The sequence below is a fragment of the Spodoptera frugiperda genome, chromosome 10, assembly GCF_023101765.2.
Source record: "Spodoptera frugiperda isolate SF20-4 chromosome 10, AGI-APGP_CSIRO_Sfru_2.0, whole genome shotgun sequence".
Taxonomy (NCBI): Eukaryota; Metazoa; Arthropoda; class Insecta; order Lepidoptera; family Noctuidae; genus Spodoptera; species Spodoptera frugiperda.
Window position 1 is genome coordinate 4204571 of NC_064221.1, and position 25108 is coordinate 4229678.

The 25108-nt window shown below is 37.2% G+C and overlaps 1 protein-coding gene across 5 annotated transcripts in view; it reads right to left on the reverse strand.

Moving 5' to 3' along the window:
• Positions 1-253: 253 nt before the first annotated feature.
• The window catches only part of LOC118277347 (guanine nucleotide-binding protein G(s) subunit alpha), a 40496-nt gene continuing 15641 nt past the window's right edge, over positions 254-25108 (reverse strand). For 3 of the 5 annotated variants that reach the window (XM_050696336.1, XM_050696333.1, XM_050696337.1), the window contains exons 3-12: positions 20142-20183; positions 14353-14476; positions 12948-13109; positions 12377-12460; positions 11480-11613; positions 10909-11037; positions 10062-10241; positions 8384-8582; positions 7415-7576; positions 254-6600 (exon numbers count right to left, since the gene is read on the reverse strand). In XM_050696336.1, the coding sequence (XP_050552293.1) occupies positions 7430-7576; positions 8384-8582; positions 10062-10241; positions 10909-11037; positions 11480-11613; positions 12377-12460; positions 12948-13109; positions 14353-14457 (1140 nt within the window). In that variant the 5' untranslated portion in view covers positions 14458-14476; positions 20142-20183 and the 3' untranslated portion in view covers positions 254-6600; positions 7415-7429. The remainder of the gene's footprint in view (positions 6601-7414; positions 7577-8383; positions 8583-10061; positions 10242-10908; positions 11038-11479; positions 11614-12376; positions 12461-12947; positions 13110-14352; positions 14477-20141; positions 20184-25108) is intronic. The other 2 variants (XM_050696335.1, XM_050696334.1) reach the window with 2 other exon arrangements.

Genomic DNA, 25108 nt, shown 5'->3' on the forward strand with positions numbered 1-25108 from the left:
AATTCGCCTTTTTAAAATCTGGGAAGTAATGTGTGTGTTACGCTGTGGAGTTAAGGTTGAATCTGTTATGTTCAGTTTAGTAGAGTAGATTATATTATCTCTTCCCATGATATTTAGCGAGCAGCGCATTCTCGCAAGGATCTTTATCTTAAAGTTTAAATAATGTTCCTATATTTCTTTGTTTTCTATCCTAACAAGGGGTACGATAGTTGTGAAGGACATTAGGATAGCAGGACAAAATGAAATACAACAATTTTAAAACAACATTTATTTTTACATACATTAAGTCGGATTCAAAATGCCTGAAACATACTGATTTTTGTACACATCAGTTATAGAATATTATTAATTTCATGGACAGTAAATTATATTCTCTTTGCACGAATCTGTGGAGACATGTAACTCAAGCGTTTGTTATTTAATAATCACCTCGCAGTACACACTACTATACACATAAATATTAAAAATTTCATTTTTATCTTTAGGAATTTCATTAATTAGGTATATTTTTTAAATTAAATTTGTTAAAAATATAGATTTTCAGTATATCATTAAACGTAGGTATTAAGATTAAATACACCACAATCCGCAGTCCGCCGGTAACACAATGCGAGTGCTGCTGAATACCGATTCTAAACAAACAGTGAATTTGAGCTATGCTATAAAATATCTATTAAAAAATTAACTACCCAAAATTGAGAGAAAAATACGTTTTTATTATTTTATTTTTGTGCTACAATGGAAAGAAATCTATGAGCACTAATTAAATGCGTTGATCGATTAGCGAGAGAGATGCGACGAGGTATAGGTATAACGTTACCAAAAATATTTGCAGTCGTACGCCGGCACGCTGCGCTTTGTAAACAAAAGGGTACTCGACACCGTCCTCACATACGTATTGTGCGCAAGTACATTCACTTATCACTACTATGAAGATATATTAAAAAAGGAGGAATTTCTCAATACTATTTGGTTATTGGCAACGGACGTGACGATACTACGAGTCAAGGATTCACGCAAAACAAAGTGAAACGCTACGTCGACAATGTTTGCGGCGACACGATATATGAACGAGTCGATGACATGCTCATACTGCCGGCACGTCATCTAAATATTGAAAAACATAGAAAATTATTTTCTAAGCTACCTTTATACACGTTACAATGACTCACATGTTATTGCATTCACTTAAATCGTAAAGGAGGAGGGAGGGATAGCAATATACAATGTTCAATATGTTCATATAGTTTGCCACGTCGATATTTTAGGGGACCCTTCCTAGCTGACACCTCAAGCATTGAATGTTCACTATTCGCAATTTACCATCTAGTTTAAAAACATTTAGTTCAAAAACTCATTTTTAAATATGGACGAAATACCCCTAAAAATGATCTAACGCCGTATGTACAGTGGAAAAACAGAGAATCGGTCGACCCGAGTAAAAAATCGCGGATACTGCACAGATATTATAAAAAACATTGAAAACTAAATTGATTACGTATTATTTTTAAGTCTTTGAAGTATAAACAACCGAAAATATTGTGAGCTTAGTGGCGTTTGTATAAACATTGTTTAGTCAACTAAACAGCTAGTCGAACTGAGGCGTAACTATACAAATTAATATAAAAAATTCACGTGCTTTCTCTATTAATTGTGATATTTCCTAAGTCGTGTACTTTTATATGAAAGCTTAGCCCGGCGCCGCTTTACTGGTGATCATTTTACATAACTAGAAGAAAAAAAACAAATATTAAAAAAAAAACTGTTAAAAAACTTCACTTGACTTAGTTAATTACCATCTTAGCTTATTCGTTTTCAATTCCAAGAGCCCTTTGCATTTAAAAATAATAATATTAATTATTACAAGTAAACAATGTCTAGTTATGAAAAACTCCCACTAAGTACCGGGCCTACCAATAAGTCAGTTTCAAAATTAATTTGTGCATAAGATCGAAATGACAGTATGTTCCTTTTACTGAACCACAACTTTTACGACCAGTACCAAAAAGTACTTAAAATAGTAAACATTACATTTCAAAAATAACATTGTGATTATGTCAATAATAAATATCATATAATAATAATTACCCCAAATTGTCTGATTTCATTAAAATTCGTTTGATTTTTTAGCAAATAACAGTACATTGACATGTATAAATAAAGATATACTGACTATACAAAAGAAATTCTTCACAAACATGATTTTAGAGTCGTATAAATGGTTGGTTTAGTCGTAAAAGTCGTGTCTCAGCCCGAACAGATCCGACTACCGTGGCACTGCAAGATAGAAATGACCCAAATTTTAGCAGTCTACAATATTATAATATACCTTTTTTTGTTACTTTTGCAATCCATTTTATTTGCGATACACTATTACTTACTTAAATAGCTACCAAATAGTACTTTTTTTTTCAAATTTTACATATATAATAAAGAATGCCATGTTAATTTATAATTACAATGATCCTATGGTGATGTGATTTGTATAGAGGTCACCTTATTGCACGATATAACGACATACGGTGACATTTTGAACAAAATACCTTATTCTTCATCAAATAGAGTTGTTTTTTCAACGATATTTACTTAAGGTCTGGATTATTTCGATTAAACTTTTTGGTTTTATGTTTCTATGCCACCGAAGTCGTTTCACATAATCAAAATTCGCCCATAATTGACAGGCGGCCAACCGTGGTAACCTCTATACGACATATGAATTAACATATAGTTTCATTTAATATTTTAAATGTACGTTATATTCTCTTCTACTTACATTTAAAGTGAAACTTATATAACACAAAAAAAAGAAAAAATACAATTTCAATATATTTAGTTATATTTAAAAAATAATTATTATAACGACAGTGTTACGATTAGAAAGCAAAAAATAGCGATTTTTTGTTACTTTACATAATGATACGAAGGAAGGAATTATTTTCAGTTTTTTTTTTAGTATGGTAACATAGGATATGGTGTTTCCGCTGGCAACACTACATTTATGGCACATAACACAAACTCCAGCTTAACTTTCTTATATTAAGGACCATTTTTAACAAATTATATATTAACAATTTATATTATTCCACCGTTATAGGTAACACATAATAAGATTTCATATAACCAGTGTTTTGCTCTAAGAAATAACAATTTGGTACTAAAAGCCACTTGAGAATAGCCAAAAATTGGTTACTCACTACAAAGCAACAAGTTGGGCGACAGTTGGGCAACAGTGGGGCAACTATCGCTGCTACTATGAAAATCGCTTAGATATTTTACAATGTTTCAGTGGAATGGAAGTAGAACGATAGTCTAGCCACTTAGTGTACCACTCCTGTCGCCCAAAAGTTGCCAAAATTACCTAAAACGGGAAATAAAGTCACTAAATCAAAAATATATTAAGATTCGTCTCTAACGATAAAATAGATCATTTTTGTATTTCTTTTAAACGTATCTCTTAAAATAGCACAAGGTGTAAGTACATAAACCAAATTTTTAATATTCCTTTTTAAATATAAATAATGGTAATTCTATTTAGTAAATTAATGTTAGGATAGGTTAGTAATCTTTGTACTTAGAGGCTAAAATTGTGTCCACCTTATAAACGAAAAAAAAAAATAGTATATAATCTTTGAAAATATTTTTTTAAACTCAAATACTGCTAAAATATTGATATTCTGCCGGCCGTATTAGATACGGCCGCATCTTTGGACCTTATTTACCTAAAAGCTCAACACTAAAATATTAAAAACTAGGTTACTAAAACTAAAAAAAGCACTATTATGTTACATTTTTATTTTAGTCAAAAAATTTGTGCTATCAACGAAATTAAATATACATATACATAAACAGGGAGAACCCTAAAACATGGAAGACGTACATTTGAAAATAAAATAAAATAAAATGCTTCTCTCAATTAAATTAAAAACTATTTAGTTAAAACTAAATAAAAACGTGCACTTTTGTGTTTCCGCGCCATTTAGCTTTTTCATTTATCGAATTTCGTTATTAATTCGTATTATAAACATTTTACCGTCTGAATAAATAAATAAAAAGATCGACATTCTGTTAAATAACTCGTCTATATTTCATTTACCTTGTAAAAATTTTATTCGCGCATGATTTTAAAAGATTTTAAATAACACATTAGTGCCCCCAAAAAGTCTGCAATCAAAAATATACAGATAAATAATGTAGGAATAAACTCATTCGTTTTGTTCTAAAAAACATGGCTATACTTTGTATAATTTCACTATAAATTAAAAACGATTCAGATTTTATTCGTTTAACAATAAATAAAGAATATAAATTTGGCCTAACTTGAGCATAATGAAAATTGCGCTCGGTTGCCTGGGACAGCTAAAAACTATGCATATTTTGGAAAATATTTTACTTACAGCAATCACACTATATAATATTATAAATGTGAAAGTTTGGATGTTTGTCCGTCAATCACGCTGAAACTACTCAACGGATTTTGATGAAATTTAGTATACAGACAGGGTATGAGTTGACTTGGGTGATAGGATACTTTTTATCCGCGAACGCGGGCGAAGTCGAAGCTGGCAGACGTTAGTTTTTTTTAAATATGTAATGGGTTGACGTTTGGCCACTCTCTCGCTTGGTGGTAAGCAATGATGAGGCCTACGATGGAGCACTCATATAAAGCAGCCTATTGACTTGGGACTTTAATACCCTTTGGGGAACATAAAAAAAAACATTTCTATTACTTCATTATATTCTTGAAAACTTGTTACATAATGAAATGTAACACCCATCTACTGCCAATTATGTTATAACTCCCATGTAATATAGGATATGCATATTCTGTTTATCAACACCAAATTTTTCCACACCATTTTTGGAAATTAAAATTGAATCTTGCTAATAACAGTCAATCTCTACCATAGCCAAAAGAAACTTGACAAAACATCACGCATATACCATTTAAGAGGTAAGACAGAAGTGTATATAATTTTAGTCAGATTTTTTCCAAAAATGATGAATTAAAGTGGTAATCTAGATAAATCTAGATATTATGCATAGCCTAGCTAGTCCCAAATTAAGCTTAAAACCTAAATAAGCTTGTGTATTTGACAGAAAGTGAATACTATTGGTCTAGCCTCGATGATCCTTAATATAAAACTGTTTCTAGAACTTTTCAACGGCGCGGGCGTCGACGGTACTTTCTATAGCTCATATTTATGTATGAAATGTTTCATTTTGTATAATTATTGATACATTTACGTATTTCATTGTAGATTTTTACTCTCTAGACGAGTCTATAACCCATATATGACTGTTTTTTTTATAGGTTTTTCAGAATTTATGCTTTGTAGTTATCGTACCGTCGCCGTGTCGTCACCGCTTCCTATCCGGGTCGCTCACACCTTTACAATCCAGTCTAATTTAGACCAAAATCTAGATTCTAGACTCTCATACCCATACAATCGACTAAACATATACCCGAACTACATCACTAGTAGTATGTTTTTACGACGCGATTAGTCGATTCTCGTTCCCAAACGATTTAGTCGATTACAACATTTAATAAAATGCCATCGACTACATACTGACGTAACCCAGCACTAAATGTGAATATCGCATGATTATAATGTATATAAGTTAATAATTAAACAATAAAGATATAATTAAAATCAACAACTATCAATTTATAATAGAATCTTGAAGCAAATAATTATAATAAGAATTAAGAACAACTTATAAGTACCATTTTGTGTCAACTGATATAAATATATCGGTAAATAGACCGATCGACTAAATATATCGATACAATATAAACATAACTGGCGAATTATCGAAAATTCCACGCTACATAATCGAGCTGTCGAATTTAGTCGAATCACGTCACAACCCAATAGACCCGACAACGTCACATCACTACGGGAATAAGCAACGTAGTGATGTGCGTTCACAAAATCGACTAAGGTGACAACTTACTAAAAGTCTATGGGTTAATAGTGTCACTATGTGTCTTATGGTACTTATTGGACTTAGTTACACTAAAGTGTTTATTTTAGAATAGAATTTGCTAGTTCATTGCATATGGCTTGTCAGTACCGCGACACATAGTGGCACTATTCAACCGAAACAACAAAATTAACAATCAATGTTTTAAAAACCATATTTAGTAAATTCTCACATAAAATCGACTAAAGTTGCCAGCGTTTTGGGAACTCTGACGTTCGGAAACACCATGGGAACATCGCTAGCCGCGTACATATCGATAATCGCTTCGTAATCGATACCAGAATCGCCTAAAAACATCGCCTAGTAGTCTTTAAGATTTCGTAGTATAGTAAAAAATATTCAAAGATACGTTTTATTAGGTATCTCTTCGAAAATATTCGAGATTGAGGTTTTTGAGATAATTAGAAGGAAAATATTTCTAGAAAAAGATCCTCAGGTATATATACCGTATGTATTGTATAGTATATACGTGTGGCGATGCGTGGCGATGGTATCGATACGGAGATATCGCTACGGGCGGTAGATACGAGGGGACTCACGGCCATACGTTGTATGTATTGCTGATCGGGACATTGGAGTTGCGGGCCTACCGAGTAACCGCACAAGCGTTTTCTGTGAACAAACATAAATATTTATTAGTTATAGATTGTAATGTCCTGTGAAGAGTCCTATGTAATCTAAACTCGGTGCTACTACTGGGAAATTTTAGATAAACTGAAAAAAATAACCAGCAATGCTTTGCTCGACCCGGACCAAGGACCTCTTGCCCGGCAGTCGCCCTTGCGACCACTTGACCAACAAGGCGCGTCAATTGCATGACTGAATTACTAGGGCAACTCGTGAAGTCGTTGAATATAATTATAATAATAAATGACTCCACTGACACCGTCAACGTGTCTCGGCTTCCATTCCCGCACGGAGCAACTCTTTGTGTGATCTACAAATTGTTGTTTTGGGTCTGGGTGTCATGTGTATGTGAACTTGTAGGTTTGTAAACGCACCTACGACACAGGAGAAAATCCTACTGTGGAGAAAAAATAAATAAAGAAAAGAATGTATACATTCTTTCATTTTTATTTTTATTTTATTACGTATACTTTTTTATATTATTACGTACGGGCTCGGGTGCAGGTTAGAGCAGTTCGTACTGGCGCAGATGCATCCGCTGTATGATGTCGCGGCAGTCGTTGAATATCATTATATAATGAGTGTGTACGTACGGGCTCGGGTGCAGGTTAGAGCAGTTCGTACTGGCGCAGATGCATCCGCTGTATGATGTCGCGGCAGTCGTTGAATATCATTATATAATGAGTGTGTACGTACGGGCTCGGGTGCAGGTTAGAGCAGTTCGTACTGGCGCAGATGCATCCGCTGTATGATGTCGCGGCAGTCGTTGAATATCATTATATAATGAGTGTGTACGTACGGGCGCGGGTGCAGGTTAGAGCAGTTCGTACTGGCGCAGATGCATCCGCTGTATGATGTCGCGGCAGTCGTTGAACACGCGCTTGATGTTCTCCGTGTCCACGGCGCACGTGAAGTGGGGGTAGCAGTAGTGCTTGCCGTCGCCGCTCGCCGTGCTTATACGCTGCAACACACAAGTATATAAAGTCTAAATTTTTTTTTTTTTTTATTGTTAAATGGGTCGGCGTTTGGCCGCTATCTCGCCTGATGGTAAGCGATGATGCGGCCTACAATGGAGCACGTCTGCCCTTATGGGCAGACGTGCCCCATCGTAGGCCGCTTGCTTATGCAACCTATTCACTCGGGATTTGAAGACACCCAGGTTATACCCATCAGGCAACACAGACTCCGGCAAGGAGTTCCACTCCCTAGCAGTTCGCACAAGGAAATATACTTTAGAATAGAAATCATTCGTCATCATTAATAGTCTTCATCGCAAGAGAGGATTGCGGTGTCGAGGATTGCGTAAAAAGCCACCAGTAAGAGTTTGTTTCACGTTTAACGAGATCGAAACGAGTGCGAATGTATGAGAGCCAATGCAAGCGAACCCATCATTCAATACCTTTACTACGAGTTTGTTTTACGTTACATTTAACAAGAACGAGACCGCGTTGGCACTCTGATTGAATGGTTTATTCGCGCCGGCAATTAGAGCACCGCGATCTCGTTTCGATTACTTTAAACGTAAAGCAAATTCGTACTAAGGGTATAGATCACCACAGACGGAGTCCAATAGGGCTATCCCAAGACAGAAAAGTTTGTTTATTTGACCACACAAATCTTCGGAACTACAGATTTGCATAGAAAAAATCTTTCTATCTTGAAAATTTCACACATCATATTACGATCAACAGGCCAAGTAGCCAATGAAATCACGCGAGAATAGCTACATTCATAACAAAACCCGGTATATAATAATACGTATACGTACAAGGAACTCGTCCCGTATGAAGTACTTGGCGCGCGCGACGTCGGGGTGGTCCCGGGGGTCGGGCAGCGCGTCGGGCGGCGTGGAGTAGCGCGCGAAGTCCGCGAAGTACTCCTCGAGCCGCGACTTGCCCGCCAGCACCTTCTCCGCCAGCAGGTCCTGCTTGTTCAGGAACAGGATCACTGAGATCGTGCGCAGCCATCTGGGAACAATACAGTACACTTGTAGATTACAACAACAACAACATATCGTCACGCCTTTAATCCCCGAAGGGGTAGGCAGAGGTGCACATTGTGGCATGTAATGCCACTGTGTACACCCTCTTTTTCACAATTTATGTTGTAAGTCCCATGTAATAGGTGGTGCGCCTATTGCCATATACCGGGCACATTTCCAGACTCCGCGCTACTACTGAGAAATCTTCGAAAAACCGAAAAAAGCCCAGCAATACTTTGCCCGACCCGGGAATCGAACCCGAGACCCCTTGCCCGGCAGTCGCACTTGCAACTACCAAGGCTCGGATACCGGTTAAATTTTCAAACCGTTATTATGTACTTGTACGCAAAACCTTTACATTGGGTTTCGTTCGCGAAACCGGTTTTTTTAAACCGGTATTTGGAACAGTATTTTCATAAAGGTTTTTTCGGATTAACCGGTTTAGAGCAATAAAAACCAAGTTAATACGACGCACATCAAAGAAACGCCGCGCGCTGTTCAGCTTATTTCAATAATAATATTTCAACGCGTGTACCGACATGCCCCTCGTCGAATAAACCGGTTAATTTAGGTTAAAATAAAGTTCTTTAATGTTCAGCGTTCTTAAGAAAAGTTCGGAGGAAAACCGATATAAACCGGTATTAAGCGGTATTTTTTACGAACAACAGTTGGGCAGAAAGCCCGCCAGGCATGATCACCTCGCCTGGTCAGAGGATCCTCCTTTTCTTAGGGAACTTTACTCGCTGTTCCCTAAAAAGGTATGTTAGAGAACTTATAATCTAGTGTACAGTCCGACAAAACTATATAACTAGTTTGTCTGTCGGATCGAAGAGCTTAGAATATGTATAATATGTTTTAATACGATAAGGATTGGTCGCAGAAAGCTCTGCACGGAGAGGAGTGGTAGGGAGGACTTTATGTACAGTGAGACGATTACGGCTAAAAATAAATAAAATAATATGTTTCACTAGGTATAGTACAGTATCAATTATTGTACACCAAATACACGAATAAACCTAGAATTACAACTAAACTAACTAGAAGGTATCATTGTCATTTTTACATATTTACTGATTTAGTCTTATTCTTTCGTTAAGAACGTTGACTTCATTTTCTAAAATAAAAGTAGCCTATATCACTTCTTTGTACATCAGCTACCTGCCAATAAATGTCCCGTCAAAATCGGTCCAGCCATTTCAGAGATTAGCCGGAACAAACAGACAGACAAAAATTGTAAACATGTTATTTTGGTAAAGTATCACAGACAGACAAAAATTGTAAAACATATTATTTTGGTATATGTATCGAATATGCATGCATATGCATATAGTAAAAACGGTTATTACAATATTACAAATAGACACTTAAATTTTGGTTGTATCAATATAACAAACATACACTCCAATTTTATTTGGTATCATTATTACGAGTATTTAGACTAATAAGTCTAGATGCAGTTCCGTACCTATTGTTCCATATGCTCTTGAAGAGGTCGAGCGACTCCCGTAGCCGGTTCTGCGTGGGGTCCTCGCGCAGCACCATGTTGTAGGAGGAGCAGGCCGTCACGAAGATGATGGCCGTCACGTCGTTGAAGCACTGGATCCACTTGCGACGCTCGTCGCGTTGCCCGCCCACGTCGAACATGCTGCAATGTTTAGGGGATTTGTTTAGTTAAACGTTGAGTTTTTGATGAGTAAACAGAGTAAATATGGGATAATAGTAATATATAAGGTATTATTTTCGTCCGGCAGTTGAGAAAAAATATAGCAAGCTTTATTTCACGTCTGTTTTTCATGAGGAGAGGTCATGGTATTCTTGGATCGAGCCGGACCATTCTTGCCGAAGCATGGGTATCGCGTCCATGTGTCAGCTAGTGCTTATGATTATGATCTCTTAGCTTGGTTTGAAACTAGTTGACATAGTCTCGTGTAATTCTACGAGGTAAATAATAGAGTTAACTTAGAGTTGGACGGGGAATGACCATAATACATTCTTTCGTGTTTTAGGGTGCTTTCAGAGATGTGCTATGCAACGTTGCTGTAAATACGTGGTGCATGTGGTGGAAACGGAATCATCTAAGCTATGTTTTTTATATAGCAAGATGCGTGCTATAGATGTGTGCTATGGATGGCTTCCCCACTATAAATACATCATATACTCGAGCTGCGCATCTTCCTCGCAAAGCTAGTTACATAGCTTAGTATCACATAGTTATAGATAGCACCAGCATCTCTGCTGGAAAAGCACTCTTATACTAAAAGTATAGTTCGCTTAACTGGACAGTTAAGCAGTACAGTTATGATATTACTCACTGGAAATTGACTTTATCGACGACGAACTGCGTCTCGAAGATGCCGGATGTGAGCACTCGGCAGCGGAGGATGTCCTGCTCCGTCGGAGTGTAGTTCGGCTGCTTTATTATATGCACCTGATCCAGGAAACTGGAAAAATATCGGACAATATTAATTAGCAAAGTGTCCATACTAGAAAGCTATACAATAATGTCATCTAATCAATCACTAACTGTGGTGTAATTAAATCATCCAATGACTTCTCCTGCCCTGGGCGAGACGACAGGGTTGTGTCAGACTCTTGCTGACTGCTTTTGGGTTGGTGAAAAATACATATGAATCAGTTGACAGTTGATATATTATTTTTAGAACTATGTTGAATAGGGTCGCTGGATAAACAGTTTTCTGTCAGCAGTTAAAAGTTTAATCAGTCATTAGTCCTCAGATTCAGAGGGCTTAGTACGAGTTTGTTTTACGTGAACTAATCTCGTTTCGATTTCGTTCAACGTAAAACGTAGGATTTGCGTTCAATAGTCGCAGAAGGACTCAGATTCTGAGCCTAACATGTAGTATGTTGTGTAGAGGTACGTACTACTTGGCGCAGTCGATGAGCTGGTACTCGTTGCTGCGCTCGTAGGTGCGCTGCACGCCGGCGTCCTGCCACAGCGCCTCCGTGTGCTCGTAGAACTCCATCGGGTAGTCGAAGTCGGGCTGCGACGCCACGTCCTGCAATACAACATGATATGGCACTTGACACATTTTCTTTTTTTCTACACACATATACATCAAGACTACATCTAGACCAGTGAATAGGTTGCTTATGGGCAGACGTGCTCCATCGTAGGCCGCATCATCACTTACCACCAGGTGAGATAGCGGCCAAACGTCGACCCATCAAATGTAAAAAAAAGACCCAGAATAACAAGTTGTGGAACACAGGAAGAGTTGTTCCATGCGAGAAACGAATCTACGATACGTAGCCTAGCAATCACTGCTTTAACCCAGGCTGTATCAAGTATTAAAGGTAAGGAAAGTCGTGTAGTGACGTCAGAGTAAAATAAATATGTCAAAATCCCTTATTCCCCCGTGCAGTTGACTAAAGTTCTTTTTTAACGTTGATAAGTCTGCGTTTGGCCACCAACCCGCTTACTGCCAGGACGGCAAAATGAAGATGTTGCCGAGGATGGAGCACAGACTAAGAAAGTACCTATTCACTCTGACGTTGAAAAGAAACGAGTTGTATTTCTTAGGAAAAATAGAAACTGGCAGATTGTTCCATTCCCTGGTTGCATGGATTAGGAACGTGGATTCGAACAGTTTCGTTCGTACCCAAGGGTTACTACAATACTTAACAGAGACCAGGCAGCAGCGCTTTCTATGATCAACCAAAGAAGCTTGCCAAGCAGCGTGCCAAGCGTGCAACCCTCTGATGTAATGAACTACAACTAGCTGTTCTTGTTATATGATTATGGTAGGCTACAAATATTACCTGTATATAATCGACGCGCGCCTTATTCTCAGGTTTTTCAAGCGGTATAGGGGGCGTGAGGGTGCTCATCGCGCCCGTGATTGTCTGAAACAAAATTAAATGATTCATTATAACTCTGTAATCTTATCACTCCAAGATCCTTTTTTAATGAAAATCATTTTCGTTGGGATTGAGGGCAATAGAGTAGACGGATCACCTGATACCAAGTAACTAACTAAGTATCAGTATCAGTCGCAATACTAGACCAGTTACAGGTGCAGGTGCTGTTGAACCTTCTTTTTTTGAGGGGGGAACATCATCCAAGGTCTGCTCCCGCGTTGGGCGAGGCAAAAGGGAGTGTCAGACTCGTACTGACTAAAAACCACCCCGTTCCTACTCCTGCTGTTCGAGCCGTAGCCCCGATAACAGGCTAGGTAGTCCGTAGCTCCGGATCAGGCATCAGCCCTACTGGGCCCCATCTGTGATGGTTTGATCGCTCTTTGAGGCGCGCGCGGGTCTGGTTCTGGTCGGGTGGCGAGCTACCCTTGCTCGCCATAAATAAATCAACAGGTAATGTTGGGACAATACTCACAAGTATAGCATCTCTAATATTCTTCTTGATGTCCTCGATCTTCTCCCGGCGCTCCTTGTCGGAGAAGCCGTTGACGTGCAGGATGCGCATCTGTTTCACGATGGTCGACTTGCCCGACTCGCCCGCGCCCAGCAGCAGGAGCCGGTGCGTCGCGCGATATAGCTGGAATTGTACAGGTCATTTGTTAAATGGAAATGTAAATAACATTTTTGTGTTAGCAGAGTTGGAATTTATTACTAATTGTTCATACTTTTTACTATTTATTTACTTTTTTTCGATGAATTAAAACAATAACATGAACCGAAGTCGTGTAACGATCGACATAGAATTATTTATAAATAATTTATTTCTTATTTGTATTTTTTGATTTTTGAAATAAAAATATATCTATGTCCTTTCTAAGGTTCTAAACTATATCTGTACCAAATTTCAACCAAATCCGTCAAATAGTTGCGGAGATTAATGGTATAAGCATAGAATGTTCTGTGATTCTTTAATTTGACATAACTTTTTTATTTATGAACCGATTGACATGAAAGACTAAATGTAAATTTAAGCATCCCACAATATATTCGTGAAAACCGCATCCAACTCGGATCAGCCGTTTCTGAGATTAGCGCGCACAGACGAACAGACAAACAGACAAACAGACAAACAGACAAACAGACAAACAGACAAAAAAAAGTTAATTACATTTTTGGGTTCGACATCGACATAACAATAACCCCTGCTATTTTTTTTATTTTTATTTTCAATGTACAGACAGCACTTTTCTACGATTTTATTATATGTATAGATATTGTAACCGCCTAACATTCGGGATGGTAAGTCTATCTCTATTTTAAAAGGAAAGGTGAGAGAACATTACCTTTCTTCTTGCAATAGTTTTGTCTAGTTATATGTATAAATACTTATTGTATGTATTATGTATATAGTTTTATATGACAGTCTATAAATGGGCCACTGCTGACCAAAGGCCTCTTCTCACACGGAGAAGGTTTGAGTAGGTAATAACGCTTGCTCAATGTGGATTGGTGATTTGAAACTTATAGTTAAGTAGTTTTATAATTGTATTATATTTATTTTATATGTATTTATTTATGTAAGCGTTATTTAGTTTTAAAGTTTTTGACGATAATTATCCTTAATTTTGTTAGACACTGTGTCTCGTGATATATACTTTTCCGAGCACACAGGAAGAAATTCCTATAAGAATTATGTGGTACCTATGTATTTCGATTTTATTTATGTAATAGGGCCTTCGGTTACCTCACCCACACAACGAAACACAACGCAAGCGTTGTTTCACGTTCCGTTTTCTGTGGGCCCGTGGTATAACTCCGGTGGAGCCTGTTCCCTGCCTATGCCTGCCCCCACACTTGGTATATGATGATGAAGAACATACCTGCTTATCCTTTTGCAGCTGCTTGGTGATGGCATCGCTGCGACGCTTCTGTTTCTTCGCATCGTCTTCGCTGCTCTTGCCGCCTGGCGAGCCGAAGCATCCCATTGCCGACCACGCCGCCCACCTGTGGACAAATAGACAAACATAATTATAACATAGCCTTTTAATACTGAAATCTTCCCGCTACCAGTACACTTACGGCTCATTCCAATAAACTACCGATCGGTAAATTTGCTTACGAGCCGTAGAATTTTGACATAAGCTCCATACAAAATGTGTCAAAATTCTACGGCTCGTAGGCACATCTACCGATCCGTAGTTTATTGAATGCGCCGTTAGTATGAGTTTGCTTTACGTTCAAACTAATCGAAACGACAACGCGATCGGCACTCTGATTGGTTGGTTAATTTACGCCGACCAATCCGAGCGCCGAACGCGGTCGCATTTCGTTATCGTTTAACGTAAAGCAAACTCGTACTAAGGGTACAGGATGTATTGTGACTCATTATATTAATAAGAAATATATCGGAAAGAAGACCTGTGTATTTACCAAAAAAAAGTATAAATAACAAAGTTTAAGGATAAATAACACAACATACATATGTAGGTATGTTGTGTTATTATGCTTAAAGTTAAGTTTACAAAGTTCACTATTACGTGACGGTTCAAATTCACTCTCAAGCGGCCAGAAAATTATTGATGATATTATAAGTGACTAACTGCCGCACACAGAGACATTTAATGATTACTTGAAACTATTCCTTAGTAACGATTTTGTTCCAAAAACAATTGCTAAGGACTGGGTTAAGTAATCATTAAATTACTCTGAATACGGCGGTAAGATTCTTAATAACTCAGGTAGGTAATGATTTCATAAACAAATATTGTTTTTTCTGTTCAATTTACTTCATAACTGTACCTAAAACTCTCTCTAGCATCCTTGGCTTATGACTTATCATCAATTTTATATAACAAAACAAAGCTAAACACACAAACAAACAGGAAAATCAAAACATAAATTAATAAAAACACACCATTTTATATGTGTATACATATAAAATAAAAAATAAATAAGTTAATACATAAATAAAATGTATCAGAATGAAAAGATAGATACAGAAGCGTAGATTTAATCGGAATCGAAGTCCCCCGTATTGGCACTATACAGATTAAACTGTGAATGCAAGCACATTTTGTATAGGACACACATCGAGTTTCAATTACTCAATGTTACTTGGTAAATAAAAACGGTATAAAAATTACGAATGGGGACCAAAACATTTTTATTTTGTTCCTTAGTCATTGTAAATTAGTAAATGACTACCTTTTTTTGACGGGCCCTTCAAAAGGCGCCTAGCTTTTTGGGGAAAAAACTAGGGAGTGTGGGATTTTTGCCGTACTTTTTTTTTAAGGGGGGAAAATCATCCAATGACTTCTCCCGCCTTGGGCGAGGTGTCAGACTCTTACTGACTAAAAACCACCCTATTCCTACTCCTGCTTTTCGAGCCGGAGTCCCGGTAAACCCGCTAGGTAGTCCGTAGCTCCGGATCAGTCATTGGCCCTTCTGGGATTTTTACCGCACTAAAACCTCCCCAGTGGCCACCATATGCACCTAAAGGATGCACCGGGTCTTCTTAGTAGACCAACCCCGGAGCCTCCGTGGTGCAACGCCTGTTATGGCACTTCCCTATGGAGACCTATATGTCATCCTTAAACCTCTCTGTAAATGAGTACCTATTAAAAGACTTGGTTTAGGAAATGAAACCTAGAATGCATTGCATAGGTATGTTAAACCTAGAGAGCCCTAGGCAAGCACCTTATACCATAGGCGCCTCTAATATTTTTGGGGGCGATTTATAAATTATTCCAAGTCTGAATGCGATGTGTATTGATGTCTGTAAAAGCACGCACGGCCACGACACAGGATAAGTCCAAAAGAAAAGATCAAGGTTAAGCAATGTCCTATCCATCCTAAATATAATTCATTGCATATATTTCCAATACAACCCTGCGCTTAACAGCTATAAATCAAAGTAAAACCAGCCTTAAAAAACAATCAACAGAATACATAATCCAATACACACAAATCAAGCTCATCCGCTGTATTAAACAAAATTAGTATTGCACATTCAAACACAGTAATGTTATAAAAATATTTATTTAAAGAAATAACTCATTTGTGGAGGGGTCGCCCACGATTGGCGTAAGTGTGGGCGTAACCGAGAACCTTAATAGAGTAGAGCTGGAGGGGTCGAGGGTAATGGACAGACGACCTGTTGAAGGCAGATGGGAATCAAACTGATAGGAGAAATAGAAGAACAGAATAGACGACTAATTTTCATTTCAATGTCCGTCTTGTAGATTTTATTAAAATATTAGACACGTATTTTTTTTATTTTCTTACGAAATCCAATACTTTTGAAGTTATATCGTTTTGAAATATCGTGTGACGTCACTTCTAAGTACTTGAAATGACGTATTTGATCCCATTACTAAACTTTGATTCGTTTTATTATGTATTGTTATCTTATACGAAAATATTACAAAATACGTTTAACGTCTATAACCAATAGTGGCTAAACCTAGCTTCACTGACGGACAGACTATTATTTATTTCTTAATTTGTTGACATTTCAAAAGTGCCTATTTATGGTTTAATTAGAATAAATCACTTGACTTGTGACTTTGAGTGCAATCAAAAATCTTCATTAATATCTATCTAAAACATTTTCCACAACCAAAAAGACGTACCACATAAACCAAACGGTGTTATATAAAAATCATCGGCCACGGGGCACGACAGGTCTGCAACAAAATAGTTCCGTGCCCACCAAAATAGGTCCGGCCAATATTTCAGCCAATCATGGCGTTGATACGCGCCGCAATTATTTATTACCTCATTAAGCTCGCCTTGTCATTTAGGCTCTACCCGCTAACAAATTAATGGTATTGTCCTGCTGACCGTATTTTCACCTCTACATATAAATGCAAAGGTATTTGATAATTGTTTATGTACTAGCTTCTGTTAGTGGGTTCGCTTGCGTTTCTGTGTGATGAACTGTAGCCTACATATGTGTTGTTATAGATCATAATGTACCCCTGTTCCAAATTGTATGTCGATTCCTTCAGCCATTTTTGATGTGATTGAGGAACAAACATACACACAAACTTACGCATTTATAATATTAGTAGGATTTCATTCTAAGTTTGTTTAAAGAAAAGAAAGATACTAAGGCGTATTGATTCGGTATTGGGAAGATAATCAAGACTAAAAACAATGCTACTTTTTATGGTGTAAGCCGCTAAACGAGCAGACGGGTCACCTGATGGGAAGCAATCGCTGTCGCTCATGGATACACGAAACACTAGGCGTTACTAGTGCGTTATGGAGTTTCAGGAAATGGGGAGTTTGGGGGAAGAGGGTAATAATTTGGCCTCCGGTAACCTCACTCACACGACGAATCACAACTAAGGCGTTGTTTCACGTCGATTATCCATTAGTCTTTTTTACAAACTTACAGAAAAGACCATACGTTCGACATTCCGAAATAAAAAACAAAACAAATAAAATACTATTTATATTATAACTATCCCACTGTTGACAAAAGGCCTCTTCTCACACGGAGAAGGAATAAGCATTAACCGTTTTAATAAATGAAAACATATCGACACAAAAATCTCTGTTTAATCCAGTCATTAGCAATTAAACTATCACTTTAACATAATAATAGCCCTATCATAATTCCTGACTAACCCACAAGAGACCTACTTTCCATTTCATGTATTCATTAAGCTATTAGAAAACATGAATACAACTTTATGGCACCTAGCCTAAAGTGTTGTGGGAGAGCCAAGCTTCGGCACGAATGGGCCGGCTCGACCGGAGTGATAGCACGGCCTCACAGAAAACCGAAGTGAAACAACGCTTGCGTTGTATTTCGTTGTGTGAGTGAGGTTACCGGAGGCCCAATTCCTCCCTTCCCAATCTTCCCAATCCCCGATTCCCGAACCCTTTAATTCCTAACCCCCCAAAAAGCCGGCAATGCACTTGTAACGCCTCTGGTGTTTCAAGTGTCCATGGGCGGCGGCGATTGCTTACCATCAGGTGATACGTAAGCTCGTTTACCGTGTTTCATAAAAAAAAATCAATATTTTATTTTTGAGTCATATAATAGGTGAATAGTGAGTGAATAGGTTGCTCATCGGCAGACGTGCTCCATCGTAGGCCGCATCATCACTTACCACCAGGCGAGATAGCACTCAAAAGTCGACCCATCAAATATAAAAAAAGTCTGGTAATATCCCTAAAACCTTTTCCTAAGTCTGAAAAATACTATGCTGAAAACCGAATCAAAATTGATTCAGTGAAACGCGAGATAATCGCGCTCACACATACATACATACAGGTCAAACTGAGCACCTCTTTTTTTTTCAAGTCAGTTAAAAAAAGCTATTTTTGGTAACAGGAAAACTATTTCTGTATGCGTTTAAGGCTTTCAAACGTTGAATTCTTGGCTGTTTTTATGGTTAAAAATAGAAATGGATCCGTTTTCAATAGCTAAAAGAAATTGTACGTAGCAGGTTGATGCGCAGTTTATATTTTATTGGTACGGCTTCAAAGGGTTGCTTCCAATGAAAGGAAGTCGTTTGAGTATCAAATAAAAATTATTGAACCAACTTCTCTTTGGTAAAACTATTGATTTGTCAATAGGGTAGATTACAATTTTTTATTTTAATGTCCGTCTTGTAAATTAACAATTTTAAAATATTAGACACGTATTTTTTATTTTCTTACGGAAACAAATAATTTCGAAGATAATTATATCGATTTGAAATATCGCGTGACGTCACTTCTGGGTACGTTTTATACGTAGAAATGACGTATTTGCTCCCACTCCTAAACTTTGATTCGGTTTATCTAAGTATTGTTATCGTATAGGACAAAAAAATACGTGTCTAATATTTTCTCATTACCTAATTAACGGACTAAATAGATTCTTAAATTTTGTAACCCGTTGTCATCCTTATTAAAAGTTGCCGTAGAATAAATAATTTTGATTTAGAATCTTATGTTAGAGGAAACAGCTAAACGTATAGATAAGAATTTTTTGTGCATCTACTCCAAATTACCTTACTAGATTTTCTGTGTTCTCGTAAGATGCGTTTAATGGTATCGATTTCTAAAAAACCCAATTTATCAAATGCAACCTTTTAATTTTTATCAGCATGAGTTTGGGAATTTTTGGAATGGAATTTTAGATATTTGGGTTTGTGGAAAACCCAATTCATCAAGTGGAACTTTGACCCATAATATAAATGGTAAACTACCATTTTTTTTTTCTAGACATTGTAAAAAGCCATCACATTAAAAATGAAACTGTACCCTTAGTACGAGTTTACGTTTAAAGTAATCGAAATGAGAGCGCGTTCGGTACTCGGATTAGCGGGCTCGAATAAACCAACCAATCAGTGCGCGTATCTCGTTTCGACTACTATAAACGTAAAGCAAACTCATACTAAAGGTACTGATTCAATGTATAATGTACCTTATAGGTACCTTTATTTATAGGTTTTATATAAAACCCTAGGTTATTTTAGAAAAACGAAGCATGAAGAAAAATGCGACCAAAACCCTAACACACGAATGAATGAATGAATAGACCCATCAGAATGAAAGTTAAATGAAATAAGCACAAACGTCAAAAAAACCCCACTTCCACCATTTCGTTGTTAATATTTTAGTACGGCATTGTATTCGCCGATACTTTAAAATAAATAAAAGGGCTTACCCCTGTTTCCTTGAAGCCTGATCGTGTTCCTGATCAGTTCTGCTGAAATAACAACGGCAAATCAAATCACTTGTATTAAAAGTTGATGGTAAAAGAGCGCTCTTTATTTTGTGGGAACAAATCGCCGTGAGCTATGGACAATCGTCTTTTCGAAAGAGGCTTTGATGGGCATAATTGTGCAATTGGTGAAGGAATGTATCTTCAAATTTCTGTTGCTCTAGTAGGCATCACTTATTTTCTTTGTGTTTTGGCTTAGTTACTAGATCAGGGAGAGAAAATGCACGGACCAAAAAAAGGATCTTGTCAAGATTTGCTCCTGAAATCATTTATTTGATACTTTGCCTCTATAAGATAGTCCCAAATCTTTGCTTCATCTCACAAGAATACTCAAACCAAAATGTTATTTAAAAAGATTAATTTCATACAAAATAATAACGAATACAATTCGCCACAGCCTAGCAATAAGCGCTCGTGGAAAAATCGTTGAAAACATTCGGCCTTACATGTCCATCGTTTGGATCATTTACGTCCAATTGTCCGGTAGTAATGCTGCAAATATGCTAATGGCTCATTATGTGCGAACGCCTTTGTCGTGGCGTGTGCGACTATGCTAAACGATTTTGGTAACCGATTTGATCTTTTAATATTAGGAAGAAGTTATGTACTGGATGGTTTATTAGACTATGGCGGGTGACGCAATCCGTTTAGTACTTGGTTAGATAGATTATTCTGTGAAGAGTATAAGTCTTTGTTATAAATATTTATTAGTTGAAAATTAGTGGAAAGCGTTCAGAACGATGATGACTATATACCTACTAATCTAGAGAATCAGAACAAAGAAAATGTAAGCTTAGTTGAATATCCGGACTTTAAAGGGTAATTGAGAACTGTTCTAACAATATAACAAAACAGAATGATCCGGTGCTGCGAACTACCTAGCGCTTTTACCAGGGCTCCGGCTCGAAAAAGGAGTAGAATACGGAACGGGGTGGTTTTTAGTCAATAAGACTCTGACACTCCCTCTCGCCTCGCCCAAGGCGGGAGAAGCCATCAAACAAATTTCCCCCCCTCAAAAAGGCTTAGTTGAATATCATCAACAGCATAAAATCATCATACCAAAGTCAAATGCCATAATTGGTTTATTTGCACCGCGTATCCTGCCGAGCATAGCTTTTGAGTCCTAATTAAAATCTAGTTTCGACCACAGCCTCTTAATTAAGTTTCCAATCCTGACTATCACTGGACTAATTGGTGCAAGGCTGGTCATACTATGGTGGCATTTGCAAATCAAATGCAGTTAGGGCACGATCAATTTTATGTGGACCGTGCCATTATGAGCTTTAAATGGACATCCTTTGGTGATAAAAAATGGTCTTAGGAGTATTGAAATGTAGACTGAATTGATACTTAGTGGGTATCGTAAGTAATTATTTTAATTATGTATCGCAAACGCTTAATTAAACTAGAAAACTTGCTTAAACATAAGATACTATGGTAGCGAATCAGTAGGGTTGCCCCCATACGTGGGAGAATGGACACCAGTGTGGGTTTTCCGTCGGGGACAATTTAAAACACCCCCTTCCTTAAGGACGAAGGGATATCCACCACGCCTCAAAAAGCTATTGATTATTAGTACCAGAAAACTACGAAAAGATCTCAATACAAATTACTGAGCACGAAAAAATACAACTCACTAAAAACGTTCCTTTCCAAGACATTCTAATATACGAGTACATTTAACAGCAACTGTACCGTAAATTACATCGAAAAACCTTTAAAACACCATCAGATTATTTACAGGCTTATACAACAGAAGATCAAATCAGGGGTAAGGTCAAGAACATTGCAACATCGTGTCATAAAACAATAAACAATGGCGGGGAACGCCCACCGAAGCCGTATCAATACCGAGTCTATTTTCGAACAGGATAATGCGAACCGACTCGAATATGACAAAAAACTTTTTGGAGATGAAAGATTACCTTGACATCGTTCTAACGCTATCTCTGAATTGCTACCAGACGAATTTCCTGTGTCTGCTAGTTAAATATAGATGTTGGATGATACTTATTATGGCAACAATGAATTTAATTACGTTGGTACAGAGTTTATTTTGTTTTGTTTACGTTTTTGGAGATTGATAGAGATTTTTGTGAGGCGTTTGATTACTTCTCTGATACTTATTGAGATCTTTCTTACATCGACAGAGGATCAAATATTTCTGTTTTAAACCCATGTCAAGGTCTGAGTTTTGAGTATCACAGTTTAGCAATGTCAGATCAAAGAATCACCTAAATGACAATCAAAAAAGCATGTCTTGGACAAAATACGGACGCGAATCAGAAATTAGCCTCATTCAGAACAGTTATACGTCTTGAAACCAAGAAAAACAAGACAATAGCATAAGAAAATTCACTAGATAGTCCCTTTTGATGCGCAGTAAGCAAACGTATGCAATTATTCGCGTCATTCCAAGCCGCTGCTGCCTACAAAAGTACGAAATTGCATTTGCAATTCCTTACAGCAAGAACGATTGTGAATTGGGACGATATTTTCAGCTGTGCGCATAATAAGATGGACAATTGTACCGTACAGATAGTCGCATGTATTCTGAATAGCTATTAGATATATTCTGTGCCTTTGTTTACGTTCGAAAAAGAAATTTAGGATTTGGGAAATATCTGGAGTCCTTAAAGTAGAGTTCTAAAGGAAGGAATCTTCCTTCCTTTAGCACTATTGTATAATTAAATTTTTATATTTACGAGGACAAGTAATCTACATTTATTATTCACAATATAGGTATTGTAATACATGGAATATTCGCAATAAAGTGTAAATTACTTAAATATAGTTTACATGACCACAAAGCTGCCAATAGCTACGGCATTTATTTGATTGTTGACCACAAAACAGGGAAATTTTGTGGAAATATCAATTTACTTACTGGAATAAGTATCCGTATAATATAATAGTTAAATGATAAATAACAGCCTACGTGATGACCTCTTTCGGTATGAACATTGAAACTCATACAAATATTGGTGTTTTTCAATTGGAAGATGAAAAGGACTATCTAAGTAAAGGTAGATTAAGAAAGCAGTTTTGCTTTTGTCTTTTTGATAAGCATAGGAACCGTAACCCACGGAGCTGCGGACTACCTACCTAGCGGGTTTACCGGGGCTCGAAAAGCAGGAGTAGGAACGGGGTGGTTTTTAGTCAGTAAGAGTCTGACATTCCCTCTCGCCTCGTCCAAGGCGGGAGAAGCCATTGAATGATTTAACCCCTTAAAAAGAGCGTACGTAACAGTACTTACAGTACTGAAGTGCTACTTTTCCCAAATTATATCTTTTATGGCTTTTGTTGTGTTTATTAATTACAATAATATTTCATTCGGTGACACAAATATTCTGTACTCCTATATAGTATTAAAATTATAAGAGTCTTAACAATTGGCGGTCCATGATCACTGACTATGGGATATAGGCGTGAATTTATGTATCGATAACTATATCGATATTCAATATCAAAGAGCAACAGCAAAAGAAACGCAGGCTCCTTTAAAAATCTAAAAAGAAAAATACCTTCGAAGACGAAAAATCATCCCAAAACACATTAGTTGACGCGTAAACGAAATAATTACATAAGAGCTGTTTTAACATAACAAACGTGAACCTACTAACTGATTTAAATTCCTTGTTGGCCAGTCGGCTGACAATGGTCGCTATGACGAAACCAAATGTACCGAGCGATACAGCATTCTTTATATGGGAAAGTCGTTTTTAAAGTCGCCACGACACTTTTAAGTATTCGAGGATAAGATGGGGTTTCTGTGTTGTGTAAGAGGTAGGTCATTTTCGTGTTGGTTTGTTGGTATTTGTTGTTGTTTTAATCGTATTGTATTTGGATTATGGGAGGTGTTCCATGAAACATTGTAAATTGACAATTTAAGGCTTAGTTCTGACTAAACCAATGGGAAAACAGCCAACAAAACTAAATTGTCATTATTTGAGTACAAAATTAACATCACTCCATTTATCCCCGAAGCGGTAGGCGAGGTGCACATAAGGGCACGCAGTGTACATCAACTTTTCACCATTAGTTTTATAAGTCCCATGTAATAGGGGGTGAGCCTGAATGAATGAATTTCTTATACCACCAAGAATATCTACGACCAAAATACTCAATCCAAAGAAACTTGGCCACATCACTTAAAATACTCAAACTCAACAAAATCATAGAAACAATTTCCTAACACGCGCATTTACAGCAAAAAATCCTTGCTACTGAACATTGATACTAAACTGAGGTAATAAAAACCGTGTAAGCTAGTTAATATTGAATGTGTGGACGAGCAGGGCTGTCGGCTGCCACGCTACTCCCAGGGGTGTCGTCGAAACCGATTGAGGGTTTACACAGGCGACGCCATTAATGAATGAATTGCCGTGAATAAAAATATAAGGATAGGTATGTTTGAGCGGTTTTATTTTTGTCAATTGGTTGGTGATTATCATTTTTTTGACGATAAAGTAGAGTAGTTATATCTGTCGCCAACCTTTTCATGGGTGTCGTAAGATTGGATTAAAGGGCATTTGGAGAGAGATAGGGTAGCAGTTTCATCGTATTAAACCTGCCGCTTGCTAAGCGTGAAGATTATGTACATATGGCAAACCCTTTTGTGTAGAGGTGGCTCTTAGGTCTAGAGTGGACTGTCACGGCTCATTGAAGTTTTTAGCAAAAACCAGGCTCATTTTGGGTTATGATATCTCACCGAGAAATTCTATTAAAATTCCAGATTATACCTATTCTTAACAGAAACTTGGATCGTACCAACACTTTTTATTCAAAATTTCTTTATACTTGTTACATCATGATTCCTCAAAATTAAGCTACACCAAAACTAATAGCCAAACATCATCAGATAGAAAATAAAAACCAATTAGGATGTTCAGAAAACTAGGAAATCAATC